This window comes from Myotis daubentonii, chromosome 5 (genome assembly GCF_963259705.1).
Source record: "Myotis daubentonii chromosome 5, mMyoDau2.1, whole genome shotgun sequence".
Classification (NCBI taxonomy): domain Eukaryota; kingdom Metazoa; phylum Chordata; class Mammalia; order Chiroptera; family Vespertilionidae; genus Myotis; species Myotis daubentonii.
The window spans coordinates 93,585,416-93,602,327 of record NC_081844.1 but is presented as its reverse complement, the minus strand read 5'-3'; the positions used below and the strand labels follow the sequence as shown (position 1 = coordinate 93,602,327).

The 16,912-nt window shown below is 47.5% G+C and overlaps 1 protein-coding gene across 2 annotated transcripts; it reads right to left on the bottom strand.

Moving 5' to 3' along the window:
- Positions 1-822: 822 nt before the first annotated feature.
- Positions 823-15,016, bottom strand: SAP30L (SAP30 like). Of its 2 annotated transcripts, none has more exons than XM_059698995.1 (4): positions 14,170-15,016; positions 9,784-9,906; positions 7,506-7,604; positions 823-5,989 (listed from the first exon to the last, which is right to left on the bottom strand). In XM_059698995.1, the coding sequence occupies exons 1-4, from the start codon at positions 14,365-14,367 to the stop codon at positions 5,861-5,863; spliced, it is 549 nt and encodes a 182-aa protein (XP_059554978.1). In that variant the 5' UTR covers positions 14,368-15,016; the 3' UTR covers positions 823-5,860. The 2 variants fall into 2 exon arrangements, with proteins under 2 accessions (XP_059554978.1, XP_059554979.1); XM_059698996.1 differs by having other exon boundaries at positions 7,584-7,604.
- Positions 15,017-16,912: the final 1,896 nt, after the last annotated feature.

Sequence of the window (16,912 nt, the reverse complement as noted above, 5' to 3'; positions counted from 1 at the left end):
TTATAGTTTTAGGGCTAACATGTATTACTTCTAGGTAATCTGCTAAAACACGTTGCATTTCTTTCCTTTCATTCTACTGAGGACAGAGGCGTGCTAAAATGGCACTAGTGACATGTGAAGTGAAAGACCAGAGTCTGAGGCTTGGCTGGGCAAGGGCTTCGTCCCACAGGGCCGGGTACCTTCACCAGTAAGGCTCAGTCAGGTAACCCCATCCTGCCTGGGGACTTCATTAAAAGGCCGATTCTGGTTCAGTAGACGGCTTGGCAGGTGAGGAGGAAGACAGAGATTTCTAACAAGCACTCAGAAGATGTGCCAACTGTTAAAAATAATTTTGGGACATTTAAACATTGGGCTATTTACATAAAGTCTCTATTTCCAGCTCCTCTTGTCAAACTGCAAGAACTGGCATTCCCACATGGCAACAATGGGCTGGAGCTGGGTAGTGGCTGCCCTCCGAAGGGATCCGAGTTTTCCAGTGTGCAGCATGCCCCCTGCATAATTTCCATTTGCAATTCTCCATCCGGTTTACTCAGGACTCTCATTTTACAGATGGACAACTAAAGGCCCAGAGAGGGAAGCTGTTTGCCAGGGTGTCTGGTATGCTACACAGCATTTAGGACTCGACCCAAGGCCCAATCTTATGTTCTGATCTACACTCACTCGGTGTGCCCTGGGACTGGATGGGGGAGTGGAGCAGCTAGTACTGGGAGCTGGGAGGAAAGACCACTGTCATCAACCACTGTGCTTTGTAGCCAGGGCCCAAATGAGAAAGTGAAAGCAGATGAATGTCATGTGGACATTCAAAGAGAACAATAGAGTGTGTCTCATTACTCATTCAGACCGTTTATTAAGAGCGGAAGTCGGGCTGTCCCATCTGTGTGATATTGCAACATGAAAAGTCACATACATTACTAAGGAGACCCCACAGAATTGAGAGCCTTTCAACAGTACAGAGCCATAGATTACAAAATTAAAATACAAATGATCCCCCACGCTTGGCAGGAAACATGTACAATATGAGGAGGCTTGAAATGGAAGGGCACTTGCTTTTCAATAAGGCAGTTACAAAATGGAAAGAAAACCCACACCCCCAACACTCTGATGGGCGTAACGGATGATAGAAATGTAAAACAGGGATCCTGTACAACCCTGTCATTGGCAAAGATGCGTTCACTAAGTGAAAGCAACTGAGGGTTTGTTTTAAGATGCAAGCTAGATGAAGTAACTAATTGTAGACATTCTACCTTAAGAAAAGGTCCCACCTTGCCCAGTCTACCTGAAAACATCAGGTCACCTTTACCTTTCCTAACCATGAATTGGAAACAGCAATAAAAATGAAAGGAATAAAAAGGCACCCCTAAAGCACCATGCTTCCCAGGGCATGTTCCCGAGCTCACCTGTCCTTACTGTTCAGCCCAGTAAGGGGCTGGAATGCTTGTGCATCACAGGGCCACAGAGCTGTCTGTACCGTCAGCGCCAAGTGAATCACACACGCTCCAACAACGACCTGAAAGGCCGAGGTCTGACCAACAGATCACGGAGCAAGACCACTTAATGAGAATTTAGATTCTAGGACAACACTAAACCCTGCCAGGACTTTTGAATCCTAGTCTTAAATTATAGGCTAGTTCTGTTCGCCCCTCCCATTCGTTTTACAAAACTCAACTGAGTGCTTCAGTCCTAATCATTCACTCAACCTTGAGTTCTACAGGTTGGTCTTGGGAACCTCTACTCAGTTGCAAGGTCTGTCTCAAGAGTCTGAGGCAGGTCACTTTAGGCTGGATTACAGTCATGCTGCAGGACGAGAGGTTAGTCCAGAGAATGCCATGTGACTCAAGCAAAGTTTTTTGGATTTTAGTTTCCCCATCTCTAAAAATGAATTGGACAACAGCAACCTTATAGGACTTTCTAGCTTGAAAATATGGCACTACTTTGACACTGAGATATGTGGTGCTTCCACTCCCCCAGGTTCCTTAGCTATTTTCTTGGTAAAAACAGTATGTGAAGTACTTATAGGAATCTTAAGGTACAAGCCCTCAGCAGCCATGGAAACTTTAAACTCCACACAGAGCAATATTTTAAGATTTTCTAGGTAAGGTTTTCCCTAAGTGCTGTGAGCATCAATTTTTGTGGGACAAATACAGAACTAAGGCCTCCTCTGTCTTGAGCTTTTTCCATCAGGCCAATACGACCCCTGCCTTTGCTGACGCCCTTGATCAGCTTCAGCAAGAACAAGTGAGCGAACCAGGCTGGTGGGATTTCCTCAACATTCTCCAACAAGAAACTAAATGCATCAATACTCAGGGGGCTGGAGAGTGAGGACAACCAAGCATCTATCTGCTACCTGCTCCTTTTCACAAGACACTTGTTATGCCCTGGGACAGTGCCAGCCATTAGATCCTTGGCCAAGATGAGCAACTTCTTCCATGTGGCCCCCACTGGGCAGAGACTCAGATGGAAGTTACAGAGAACAAAAAAAAGGCCAGAGGTTTGCAAAGATAGAACCAGATACCCCCAGGAGGTAGTGAGTTCTCTGTCCTCAGAGGTGTTTAAGCCCAGATTGTTCAAACCCTTGGTGGGATGGCTGTAGGCAGAATGTCAGCACCTATGGCTAGACTGGATGGAATGACTTAAAGCCCCTTTTCCAACTTTTAGATCTTCTCATTGTAATGATTGAGAGCCTTCAGATGACTTCCAGCAGGAGCTACTTTGGGTTGGGACAGCCTATTTCAATAGGCCATGTCCCTGGAGTGAGCTTCTTTTCTTACCTTCTCCCTTCCACCAGGCAGTTGTCTGTAGGATATTACCAGAAGAATTTCCACAAAATAAACAGCTGAAATGCCAAGATTAGATGCAACATTCCAACTGCAAACAATTAGGAATCTGTCTCCGAAAGGCCAGCAGTGAATATCCAGCCATGACAGGAACATCTAGCAACGTGGCGGCTGGAACACATAAGTGAAATTCCTCTTCATTTCACGCCAGTCTTGAATCCTTAATCTTTCGTGGGATTCAGTTGTGATCACTGTCAGGTGTTGTTGCCAACCTAAGAGCTTGTTCATTGAAATAATGAGCTTTCTGTTTGATTTTTAAAAACCTTAAAATGAAGCAACATGAATAGCAGGATATTGGCATTTCCGTGTGACAACGTTAGGGCATGTGAAGAACCACACCAGGCCGGAACTGAGGCAGGATTTAAGAAGACAATTCCAGTTCTGTTTCCAATTCCAGTTTTGCCCAGGAGCACCAAAAGGAGAGAAGGCAATGTTGCCATGTTACAGGTGGAGAGAAGCGCAAGAGTCCTTGACAGGCGGCATGAAAATGCAGGCAGACAAGGCGAACACTGCTTTCCCAGACCCACTGCTCCCTGCAGCCAGGCCCAGCTGCTTTGAGGGCTCGGCCACTCCACAGGCAGAGCCTCCTGCCACAAAAAGCCACGGAGACTGCACAAGAGACTAAGGCAAGTGGTTTAGTGGTCTGATGACAGAACAGACTTCTGCACACAGGACAAAAGGAAGTTCGGACAGCTTTGTTTTTCCTTTCACCCAACAAGTCTTCAAGGTGAAAAAGATACCCACAATCTCCACTTTCCAAAAGAGCTCTCTTTAGAGGAAAGACAGCATGCGACCAAGCGCACACAGCATCTGGCTGAAGGGGGCGTTTCCCCGGGCTTCACTTTGGAACAGAAGCATTTTTACAGACACGTGAACAGATGCATCCTAACCCACATGTGCTCTTACAGAAGTATACCGCTGTCTCTCTCAACTGGGAAAACAGATTTGCCATTAGAAGAACAGTGATGTGACCTACACATCCATCATTGGTTTAAACATCAGAAGATATACCTTCTTAAGAAGATAGGGACATTTCCAGAGAGCAGGTTTCCAATGCCTTAGCCTACGGGCCCGGCTGCCCTCAAACTCCAGTCTGATGAGAAAAAAAGCCCCCTGACAAAGAGGGCTTGGTGTCGGACACCATCAAAGCCTTTCTAATTCAGCCTCTCAGGAATAAAACCCAGAGAAGCCACACACCTTTGGGCCTTCTTGAACCTTCAGCTATGAGACGGTGTCTAAAATACATATTGGATCAGAATGACTAAAACACTCAGAGCACCCTGATGTGCCATCCACAGCCAGGTGTATTAAAATAAGACCCCTCACAGTCTAGAGTATGTTCTATGTACATTCATTTATACATATTTAAAAAGGCTGCCATCTGCTAGACATGCATTTTAACACGGGTGAAAGCGTGCTGCAATGGAGCACACTGAGTTTTAGTGAGTGGTGGCCCTGTCTCCAGTCCACAGAAAGCATGGCACTGCTCCGCAGACCCGAATCCACCGCCCTGCTCAGTAGGGATTTCCATTCTGACTTCTCTGCGGTGATACTCAGAGGAAGCCATCTGTGAGACATTTAATTCTCTGCTAGGCCAGGCTATCCCCTACTGCTTTTAGCATTTAAGGCTTAAGAAAGAACTCAGATTTAAAACCGAGTAAGAAAATGATACTTTTGACCCCAGTGTATGTCAAGATGGTCAGAAATTAGCATCTACATCTTTTCCTTCCCTTTCTCCCACTCCCTGTCCACACCCTATGCCCCCAACACATAGATTAGAAAATTTTGGAAAAGCAGACTTTTGGATATAAAGCTTTGTTTTCAAAGGATACTTTGGCTGTGACATAGATAGAGGAAGCTGAGTTTTTGAACATAAAAAAAAATTAGGTAATTATAATACTTAAAAAAATCATTTTAGCAATCTTTCTCCCTAAAAGAGAGGCAAATTGCTCATAAAAATGAGCATCAGATGGCACTGACCTTTGTTGCTCAAACCTAGAATTTGTTGCTGATCCCTGGGCTCGGGGCGTCAAGGCCAGTCAGACTTTATCCCAGCGCTGGATGTCTGCGCAGGAATCACATGGCCCTTGGCAGCTTTCTTGGTGAGCGTGAACTATGGATGGATACTTCTGACAGTGAGCCCTAAACCACTAAGCATCCCCGTTTGCCAGAGCATTTATGGCCCAGGAGAATGGCCTAAGTCGTAATACATAACTTCACCCCAAAAGTGAAGCGTAGAGGAGTGTACCAAGGGCTGCATCTCCTGCGAGCGTCTCTGCATTCGCATTTCCGGAACCTCCACAAATACAGTGCGGCACATGCGACTTCCCTGAAGTACTAATTTGAGCTGAAACCTCTTGTTGGCTCATCAGGATTTCCTCCCCACTCTAGAAGTTAAGTGGTAAACCACAGAAATGGCAGAGATCTCATTAACTGGAGGAGCGGAGCAGATGTTACAAGGCTGGCACTGTTAGTGACAGCTCAATTAGCCAACAGATACTGATTGAGTGCCTACTGTGCCTAAGGTGTAGGGCCAGCGAGGGGGACCAGGGTCAAACTGATTTGCTGATAAATATCAAAGCCTGCAACAAAGTCGGTCACCCACGTCCCCAGCACAGTTTGCGTCTGTTCACGCACCTCCACCATCACCTGTACTCTGCCGCTATTACGGGACTACATTTCACACGTGGCAGTGTGGGATTATAAGGTGATTACCAAAATATTTGTATCCCTCATTTCTAGGAGCACTGACTTAATGCTGTTTTAAATGCTGCAATACATAATTTTTCTTTCATTCTTTTTATAATCTTGTTTGTTTCAGCCCAGTAGTTGCCTTAAAAGAAAGTCTTCATATACACATGCTGCATCAGGAGAATATAACCCTCCTGACCAAAAAGATTTACAGTATTTATCATTCAAACATTTTTATTTATAATAAAACTTGTAAGTCTTTATGGGCTTCAATGTAGCAGATATCACCTGTGCATTAAACATTATACTTCATTCCTGGAAGATGTGCTTCATCCTTACTCAAGCTGCTTGCTGCCCTCTGACTTCTGGTCCAGTCTACTCTTGTTACTCTTTACCATGTAGATGAAGTAGGCAAGGGTCTCTTTTTCATTCACAGGTATGTTCCTGAAATGTCGACTGACAGTCTACATGGAGGCAAAAAAGAAAAGAAAAGAAAAAAAACACACCAAAAACCATGCATAAATCAGGGCCATAGACTAAATTGTGCAAAAGAGGAACCAGGAAGTTGCTGCCAGAGCTATGGAGGGGGTTAAGATCACTACAGAACTCTGCAGAGCTGCAGAAAGCAGACTACCCTTTTCCCCTGGGGTTTAGGTGAATGGTTTCCAGGCTTCCAAAGCAGGACTATAATCCTCAATACTCCCAAGATGCAAGTCTTTCTATTTTAGTGGCAGCCAGCTGCCCATCATGATCTCAAGGTCACCTCCACAGATGAAGAGACCGGGACTTCTCTGCCTGGCCAGCTGCTACCATAACCTCTCAGGCTCTGGTACTTGGCAAAAAAGTGTCTTTTTAAAAATTATGTCAAATGAGTAGCCTACTGAACAGATGTAAGTGTGTGACCCAAGAATTCATCTTGAAAGACACACCAGATTTGAAGAAAAATGAACCATTTACTCTCTATTCCTGAAACTTCGCTTTATTTTACAAGTCCTGAGAACAGGTCTCCTCTTGCCCCACCTTATCCTATCTCTTCCACCAGGGGTGGATACTGGCAAGTGGTGAATGCAGTCTTAGAGTAGGAAAGGCTTGTGTGCTCCTATGTTTTATCTGGATGCTGGTGAAGGAGAAGTTAAAGAAAAAATGATGGATCAGCAGGATACCTCTAAAGGAAAGACAAAAACAGTGGGGCTGTGAGCCTTTAGGGAATCTCTGAATAGACCGAGTGACTAGGACAGAAAAAAGAGAAAGAACTATAGAGTGGTTATCTCTGGATAGTAGGGTTGTATTTTTCTTTTCTCCATTTTCCAAATTTTCTACAATAAGCAGAAAAGGGGGATGAGAGAGTACCCACACTAGTGCCAACAGGACAGAAGTATCAAGCCAGGCTGTCATTATATTAAAATAATAGCCAATGGAGCATTTTCCACCATCCAAACTACGTTAACTCAGGGCAGGAGAAACCTTTCTTGGGCTTCATTGTTGTAATAAATATTTCCATTACCAACATCAGAGTAGAAGAAATCAAGGAAAAAAACCAAAAAGAAGAAAAATAGATCCTATAGGACATGAGTGAAGGTTCTGAGATGATTAATCTGACACATCTGATATGCAGGAAGGGCCATATCTATAAAGAATCTTGGAAAACAAGATTCAAGCAAACAAACAAACAAACAAGCAAAGAACACTCAGGGCTTAGAATCAGGAGTCCTGACGTTCCAGGCTCAATTCTGGAATCACACCAATTGGCTGTGAGTTTAAGCAAGTCCTTTCCTCTCTCTTGATTTTCTTTTATGAAAATCAGAGCCTTTCTAAGTTTTAAGCTGTGGGATTCTAAATTGTGCAAAAGATGGACTAGAAAGCTGCTTCCAGAGCTATGGAGGGGATTATGATCCACAGGCAAACAGAGCAGGGAGAATCAAGGTCACCATCAGAGGCACAATGGCTCTCTCTTCGGAGAGTGCAATTTTGTCTACCTACTTCTGCTAACTGGGCCTTATTGAAGCCTGGTCTGGTCTGCAATTTGTAGTGTCGTTTATAACGTCGGAGAGTGTTCACCTGTAGCTGGAACAGATCAACCTGGAGAGAAGAGGAGAAACACATTATGCATCACCTGGGCAGCCATGACTCACTGAGAGCCCACTATGTGCCTAGCACTACACTAGGGGTGGGGTGGATATGACTACAAAGAAGTCTTAGAAATGGTCCATTGAGGACTAATAACTAGCCGGGAGGACAAAAATAACAGTGGAACGAGTTCTGGCTGGGGAAGGCTGGTTCCAAAAGGCTGATGGAAGCAGTGAAGCTTAACTAAGGAGAGCAGGGTTTAGGAAGGCAGTGAGGAACTGAGCAAGAGTAGGGAATGAGTGAGAAGATCATGAGCACAGAAAGCCAGGAAATGAATAGATGGGCTAGGGGGTCATAGGCAATCCTGATGGGGTTAAAGAGTGAAACTGGGTGGTAGCATGCCAGGTGATGTTCCAGGAAGATGGATCTAGAGGTGGTTTGATGCGCGGGGACAGGCAGAGGGAGATGCTGTAGCAATGATCCAGAAGTGAGATGATGAATCAGAGCTTTGGAGGGGTGGTGATGCTAGAGGGGGAAACCAGGCATGAGCAAAGGTCAAACCAGACACACATCCTGAAGGAAGACAGGCCAGAGTTTGGCAGCAGACTGGATAGAGAAGCGTGAAGAACAGTGGGAAGTACTGTTATTCTCAAATAGCGATTTCCTAGGCTCAGCCTTCAGGTATTAGAATCCTTAACAACCCTCCAGAGAAAGCTCAAAAGCTACTGTGGCGAGTGTACAAATCAGCAGGTTAGGGTCAGGGTCTCTGCAGATGACTGGATAACAAAGGGGAAAGGACCCCCCCTTTTTCTCCTAACACAGAAGAGAGGAAAGCTGCACAGTCATGAAACATTGAAGGCCCAGAAAGTTGGGCTGCCTTTACCTGCCTCTAAAAGAGATGTTCTTGCTTCAGGCAGGTGGAGAGCACTTAAAAACAAAATGAATGATCAATATGAGGGACCAAAGTCCTTCATTCTTTTCAAAACATTCCTCAAACCTTTTTCTTTTTTTATTTTGTGAAAAGCATTTAGAAATTGAATACATCCATTTCTTTATAAAATTTAATAATGCTAGAGGCAATTGGAAGATACATTAAACCAATATTAAAAAAGGGGCATAGGAAGGGGCAGAGGAAAAGGGCTATATTTTCAAAGGTTTCCTCATCTGCAGATAAAAGCCCGCCTACTCTTTCTATTCCTACAGTCATTTCCATTGAGTGCTAAAAGGCCATTGCCTTATGAAATATTCATGCGTCAAATATTCAATGTACACTATAAACAGTTCTTCTTTGCTGAGTCTTAAGTGAAAACAATTTAAGTAGAAAAGGAATCCGATATTCCTTCCTGTAGCCTTGTTTAATGGACACTGGCACTCTGAAGGAAAGGCGGCCTCTGGTTTGAGAAGCCTAGGTCTCATCATCTAGTGCAGTGGTTCTCAACATGGGGCAATTCTGTCCCCCACCTTTACCCCGAGAACATTGGGCAATGTCTGGAGACATTTTTTTATCATCATGACTCAGGGAGTGGTGTGACTGGCATCCAGTGGGTAGAATACAGGGATGCTGCTACACATCCTACAATTCACAGGACAGCCCCTACAACAAGAATTACCTGGCCCCAAATGTCAACAGTGCCAGGGTTGAGAACTCTGGTCCAGTATAATGACTTTGGAATGATCCTTGGGAACAAGCCTGGACCAGGAATTGGAGAGTGACAGAAAATCAGAGCTGGGATAAACTGACAACTTATGCCTTCATTTTGCAGCCTAGAAAACAGAGGGGAAGTGACTTCCCCAAAACCATACAAACTCAGTCTCCAACTTTAAGACAAAAACAAAGTTTGAAAAAACTTGACACTGTGGTTGGATTTAATCATTTGCCAGGGTTTTCTTACAAAAAGGCTGTGTGGCTACTGAAAAGGGCACTAGACTGGAGCCCCCAAACTGTCCGTGTGACCTCAGGTCCTTGTGCCCGTTTGTAAAATGATGGGGCAGTCAGACCAGTCAATTTCTAAGCGTTCAGCTCTCAGATTCAGTATTACTCTGATTCTGTGATTCACTTTTCAAATAAACCACAGCAAAACAAAGGGACTAAAATGACTTTTTAGCACAAAAAAGCAGACCAGGCCAGAGGTAAGGACCAGATTAGAACCCGTCCTTCCAGCTTTCTCAAGCTGATGTTTTTGACCGTTACCTCAGGAATGTCCGTGTCGTGCTCAGGAGAATCTCCACCATCGTCACTTGTCTTCCTCTTCCTTTTATTTCGTACACTTTGGATGAAATTTTTGTGGAAATCGCAGATATACAGGTGCCTTACCTGATGGGAAGCAAATAAAAGTCAGAGTTGCCAATTCCATGGAAAGAGCATCTGTCAATTTAATGGGCTTCTCTCCTTTTCCAGGGACTGGAGAGGGAGGAGGAAGAACAAGGAGCAGGCCATATTTTCAAATGTTTCCTACTGAGCTGCAGAACAAGACACCCACAAAGAGAATACTCCCATCACATTGGGGTGTATTATAAACCAAGTCCTCCCTGAAAACCTGTGGTCCACATTCAGCAAGAAGAGACCCCACAGCAGAGATCATTAGGGGGAGGTCCCCTACTGTAAGGGAGGATTTACAGCTAGACAGGAAGCATTCCAGATGCAAAGAGCCAAGACTTAGAGCTTCAGGTGAAGACGACAGAGGTGTGAGTGAAGGAGCCCCAGATTAGACAGTGTTAGGCGGAGGTCACTGCCCATGTAGGGAGAAATTGGGGGGTGGGATGCACATCAGAACAGCTTTGACTTTCCTTCAGATGAGACAGAGTCCCCCAAGGTTTTTGAAGCTGGGAGTGATATGACATTTTCAGACCTGTAGGAGTTGCGAACTTAAAAAAAAAAAAAAAAAAAAGCAGGAGAGGGACTATGGTAATGGGATATGGGACACACTATTTTGACATTGATAACAGGATGACAACTCTCTGAAATACTTTATTTCTGAGCATCCGCTTCTAATTATTGCATTACCTCACAGCTGCTCCACAAAGAGAAGTGGAGAGAGAGGCAGACATTCTCACAAGGTGGAACCACACAGAAGAAGCTGCCCCCTGCTGCTGACTTTCTAATACAGACTGGAGGCAGAATAATAAGTGAAGGCGGCACAGCAGCTGAGATGTGAAGAATATGCTTTTATTTAAGAATGTTGGTACCAGGTTGACTGGGGGAAACATTCAAAAACCTAACAGAAACCGAATGCCTGTGGAAATGACTTGGGGCTGTTGACACTGAAACAGATGCTGCACAGATGTTCTCGAGAGGCTTCTGAATTTCAGTTTATTCCTTAAATTCTTAAAGAGTAAGCTGATAGGAAACCAGCATCAATTAATTCAGGCCTTTTCATGGAGAAAAATAACAAAAACTGCTTTTTATTCCAATGAATTACCACTTTCATGTGGTTGGATTAGTGAGTCATGAGTCGTTTTTTAATGCTATGATGGTGTCTTGCAGATAGTAGGTGCTCAATAAAAGCTGTCCCATCAACATAAGCATCCCTTGCATCTAAAAGCAGTTTAGGCCAATAAAAGTCACCATTTACATATGGTTACAAATCGGGACAGCTTTGCCAGATTCAACTCTGTCAAAGGTCTTTCAGACACAGCAACGTGTCACTCTCTCTAAGAATCTACTTGATTTATATACCACTGGACATTAACAGGGAAGAGAGCAACTCTCAGCATACTCTACTTCCCTGATAGGAAGCTGGCCTCATGTTAGCCAGTTCCACATGTAAACCCTAAGAGACTGAACTGCTCCTTAAATTCAGAGACAAACCTTGTAGGAGGCAGAAGAGGTGATTTCCTAGAGTTGTGGCTGGGAGATTTCAGGTCAAGATAATAGAATAATGGAATGCTAGATGGAGGAAAACTTAGCAATCACCAGTGCAACCTCGCTGGTCCCAATCTCACTTTCTAGAGCAGTAGTTCTCAACCTTCTGGCCCTTTAAATACAGTTCCTCATGTTGTGACCCAACCATAAAATTATTTTTGTTGCTACTTCATAACTGTAATGTTGCTACTGTTATGAATCGTAATGTAAATATCTGATATGCAGGATGGTCTTAGGCGACCCCTATGAAAGGGTCGTTTGACCCCCAAAGGGGTTGCAACTGACAGGTTGAGAACCACTGTTAGAGGGATAAACTGAAGCCACCCAGAGTAGTAGGGAAATGACCTGGCCAAGGCCACTCAGGCCTTTTGACCCTGGCACATGTTTCTTTCCTACTCCAACAATTTCTTTATACTTCCACTTTTCTCCAGAAAAAAAAAAGCCAGAATATGTCAGTTTAGAGGACTGTTTAAAAGCATGTTATCCTATATAATAAAACCCTAATATGCAAATTGACCAAATAGGGGAATGACTGGTCGCTATGACAAGCACTGACCACCAGGGGGCAGACGCTCAACAAAGGAGCTGCCCCCTAGTGGTTAGTGCGCTCTCACAGGGGGAGCACCACTCAGCCAGAAGCCGGGCTCACGACCGGACTGAGGGGACCCCTCATCCCCCAGTGCACGAATATCTTAATAAATCACAGACCACTGCCAATGTCTACATAAAATGAGTTAAGCCCAAGTTGGATTTTTGGTGCTATTCCTTAAAAAAGCTCCCTGCTACACTCTTTTAAAGATAAATAGTTATTATTTCTACTTAACCACTTTCAAGTACATACTGGTTTTCAGAAACTTCAGAGCTCAGTGGCCTTTGGGGGTGGGTGGAGAAAGAAGGGTGGTAGCAAGGGCTCTACTGTTTATTTTTCCTATTTCATTTTCTACAACAGCTAAACATTCCTGTAACACAGCAGTTCCTTAGAATTGAATTCCTGCCCAAGCCTGTGAGAATGAAATAGAATCCCTTTCAGAAATAATGACTCTACACCACCTTGAAACGAATCGTGAGCGATTCCACCTCGAAACCCTACTCCTCCAGAAGCATTGCCTTTGGGGAAGTGCAGTGCCAGGAGTAGGCTGCTTCTCTTCGGGACAGTGTAAGAAACACTCAGTGTGGCCCAGCACAGGCTTTTCCAGTGGGGTCACTGGGTACACGGAGCCCCAATCGCAGCAGCACATTCACTCAGATGTGACAGCTTCCAAAGGTTTAAAAGAACTGGAAAATTCTTTTTCTTAAGGATTGGAAAATATTATTATCATAAGCTGCTCAAGTGAAGGCTCCCAACAACCTACACAGAAGGTAGGCAGTGTTTTCAAGAGGCTGAGTTCATTGCTTAGAATTAAGCATTTCACTTCAACATGTGCCCTAATCCGGACCACCTTAGTATCTAGTCAGCTGTTTGCTCTCGTTCATTCATTCACTTATTCATTGATAGAGGTTTGTAATAATAAAGCCATTGACCCACCCCAACCATTTTAAAATAACATCTTTCCATTCAAGAATTGTAGGTGTATTATAATTAACTTTTAAAAAATTGAGGGAGGGAGGGAAGAGCCTGGAAGAAAGAGCAGGGCCAATTTTTTTTTTAATTTATCAGACTTAATTAAGCATGGGGCTTGGAAGTAAATCAGATAATGGGGTTAAGAAATTAACTGGCCTATTAGGTGCTGAGTGACTTTGGCACTGGCACTGCCTATCTCTGGGCCTCAGTTTCCACTGTAAAATCAGAAGTGGAAAAGTGGGAGTCCGTTCAGTTCAACAAGCCATCTCTGATTTCCCTCCACACTGGACAAATTTTGGTCCTAAAAGAGAAGGGATGTTAGGAGGCTCTACCTGAATATTAAATACCCCCTTCGCTCATTTCCAACTCCTAATCAAGAGGCTGCAGCAACAGATGTCAAACTGAAAGTTTCTAATTGGTTGACTATAGGCACGTCTTCAGAACTGTTAACTAGGGGAGGCGAAATCACACAGGAAAAGTTTTCCTATAGTTAAGACACAAAACACAGGGCGTTACTAGTCAAGGTAAACACACACACACACACACACACACACACACACACACCCCTACTAGGCTTTCCTAAAGAAGTCACCCCTAAGACGATGGATTTCCCTGCTTCCAGTCCCTTGGACTGCAAAGGCCACCTCGGAAGCCCTGGCCTTGGCCGTATTCCTGCCACACGTTAGAAAACCCCGCTTCCCTACGGCTGCCTGCGAAGCAGTAGCTCCCTGACCCTTTGCAGAAGCAGCTGCCACCTCGCCTTTTCCGCAGGAATAACAGGGCGCTGAGAAGTTGGAGAAGAGCCGGCGCCTTCATCACCGCTTCCCCAGCACTTGCTCCTCCTTGGGCCAACGCACTGAGCCCTCCTCTCCCGGCTCCGCCATCGAAACCAAGAAAACGAGCTAAAAATCTGTCCATCTTCCCCGGGAGGAAGGGCCGTCGGAGCCCCCGCCCAACCTCCCGCGTTTGGGCAGAATCCCAGGGAGAGCAGGTCGGCGCCGGGGCGGCCTTTGAAATCCCGAGTCCAGCTCCGCGTCTGCGGACCAAGGGCGGCGAGGCCCAGGACGGGGAGGGCCCGGAGTCCCGCCCGCAGTTCGGGGGCAGCCGCCGGGAGCGAGCGGGCGCGGGGACCCGGCCGGGGCCGGGGGACTCACGCTCTTGTCGATGTCCAGCTTGAGTTTCTTCTGCGAGATGCTCTTCTGGACCCTCTTGCTGAAGGAGGCGTTGCCCGCCGGCCGGACGCAGCGCTCGCCGTCCTCGATGAGGCAGCAGCTCTGGCCGTAGCCCGGGGCGGCGGCGGGGGCGGCGGGGGGCCCTTCGCGGCTGTCCTCCTCGGTGCTGAAGCCGTTCATCTCCCCGTCCCGGGCCGGCTCCCGGGGGTGGGCGCCCCTGGAGGCCGCTCCGCGGCCGCGCTGCCCGCGGGGCGGTCACGGAGGCCCCCGCGCCCGAGGGTCTCGGAGTCGGTCTCCAGAGCAGGCGCTGTCCCGCCGCGCGCCCGGGAGGCCCGGCCCCGCTCCGCCGCGTCCCGGCTCCTTCGGCCCCCGGCCCCGCGCCTCCGCCAAGCCCCTTCCTCCCCGGCTCCAGGCCCCGGGGTTGGCTCCCGAGCTCGCAGGGCCCCGCCGGGGGTCAGCTGGAGGCTCCTCCGGCCGGGAGCCCAGCGCCGTTACCCTGCGGCGGGGGCGTCCGGGAGGGCGTCCCAGGGAGGGGCAGCTCCCCGGGGGCTCCGGGCCCGGGTGTCCAGACGGTTTCTCGGGCCCCCGCCGGCTCCCGCCTTCTTTCGGCTGCGGAGCAAACTCGCTGCCGGGCAGCTCCCTCGGGGTGGCGCGGCCTCCCCGCGCGGGGCCCGGCCTCGAACCCGCGGTGCCCGGGCCCCGCAGCACGTCCGGCCCGCCCCACCCCTGCAGCCGCTCGGCTGCTCCCCGAGTCCCGCGGCAGCCCCTGGGCCGCCCGGCCGCCGCCCGCCCAACGCTCCGCACCACAACAGTTCGCTCCCCCCGCCCTCCCCGGGACAGCGGAAGTCCCGCCTCCACCCGGCCATTGGCGGCATTTGATCTCTGGGCGGGGCCTCCGCCGCCGCTGGCGCTCCCCATTGGTCCGCATAGCCGCCAGTCCCCGGCGCCTGGCTACTTCCTGGACTCTGCTGGGATGGGTTCAAAGTAGAGAAAGTGGAAGAGGGAAGAGTTCCCAGGATGAGAGAGGGGATCGGGGCCGCCGAGTGTCCTGGCCCTGGGGGAGGTGGCGACCGGGGACCTGCCTGGGCGGAAGGCCGGACTGCAGGCACTGAGGATCACATTAGGGGACGGGCAGAAGTACGGACGTGGGCGGGGGCGCAGAGGGACACGGGGAGGGGCCTATGAGGGGCACCTAGGGGGGATGGAGGTACGGTCTTGAGGGGGACCGACTCGCTAAAACGGAAGGATCGGGGCCGGAGGACCCGCAGACAGACCGGTGGGAGGCAGGTTGGGTGAAAGAGGACGGAAAGCCAGTCATGGCGGGAAAGACAGGACAAACTCGGAGATCCATGGGAAGACGTGCAGAGGAGATGATGGGGGTCTGATGGCGAGTCTTGCGAGGTAGTAGGGTGCTTGAGGGGGCGGAGACCCCTCTGTAGAGACTGGGCCAGGCTCGCTCCGCGCGGAGAGAGAAAGGGAGGGGAGGAGGAGACCCCCAGGGGCTTGGGTGGTCCCTCCTCTCGCAAGAAGCGGAAGTCGGGATAAGGCCTGGAGGCTGGATTAGAATAGATGCACCTTAGGACGAGCAGGGGCTGCGGAGCAGGTGGTGAGAAGGCTGGGCGTGAAGGATTAAGGGCCAGTGTCAGGTGGGGGAGGGGCTGCGGTTGTCCTGGGGCCTTCCTGCAGCTCTGTAAGCGGCGGCTTCTATGGCTTTAAGCTTCCCGGTCTACCCGCGAGGTGACAGTGCCCTGCCAAGCCTCTGAGCGTGGGGTTCGGTGCCTGGGGTGTCACACATCCCCAGGAGGGCCGATAGGGGAATCCTCTAGTCTAGCACCCCTAGTCAGGCTACCTCTCTACTGGGCAGCTTGGGGACAAGTGAGGGCGGGAGGCCCCAAATGACTAGCCAGGGTCATGAGGTCGAGCAATCATTTAGGGCTGAGTAGCGTTTTCTTGGAAGAGAGGTGGAGGGGTCAGAGAGTGTTAAGGGAGCCTGGGTACCTATTTTGGTAGTAGCAGGTGGCCTTGGACAGGCTTCTGGCTCTATCCTGTTGAAAAAATGGAAAGCTGCTAGTTTCCATGTTTAGCAGTAGATGCCCTGTGATCTTAAATGTTCCTCAGTGGCCTTAAATGTGTTTGTACCTTCTAGCAGTGATGTCACATGTGGGACATTTTAGGAAATTGGCCTACCAGAGAAAAATTTAAACAGTAATATTCATTATGGGATTATCTATAATAGGAAAAGTACCCTAAAACTTCCACAAGGGAAGTGGTTCAGTAAACTATGTAACATCTTCAGAATGAGATATATTTTGCATTTATATTTGCAACATTCAAGGTAGTTTCAACATCAGTGTAAACATTTTCCATATATAATACTTCAGCCATGACTCCAACAAAGAGTTGATGACTCGGAGAAATGCTTTATGTTGTTAAAAATGCAGGATATAAAGTTGGATATGAGATATAATATATGTACATCTATGTTTTAAAAAATAATAAGAAAAAAAACCTATTTGTATGTAAGAAATACACCAAAGTACTAATAGTGTTTATTTCTGGGTAACAGAAGTATGGTTAATATTTTTCTACTTTTGTTCTAGCTTTGCATTTCCCCCAACAAATATGTGTTGCTTTTATAGTAGGGGAAAAAAGGTTAAAAAAATGAATGGAAAAAAAGGCACAGTTTAATAGCATTCCTCCCTCAGAGTTCATCTATTCAAAAGTA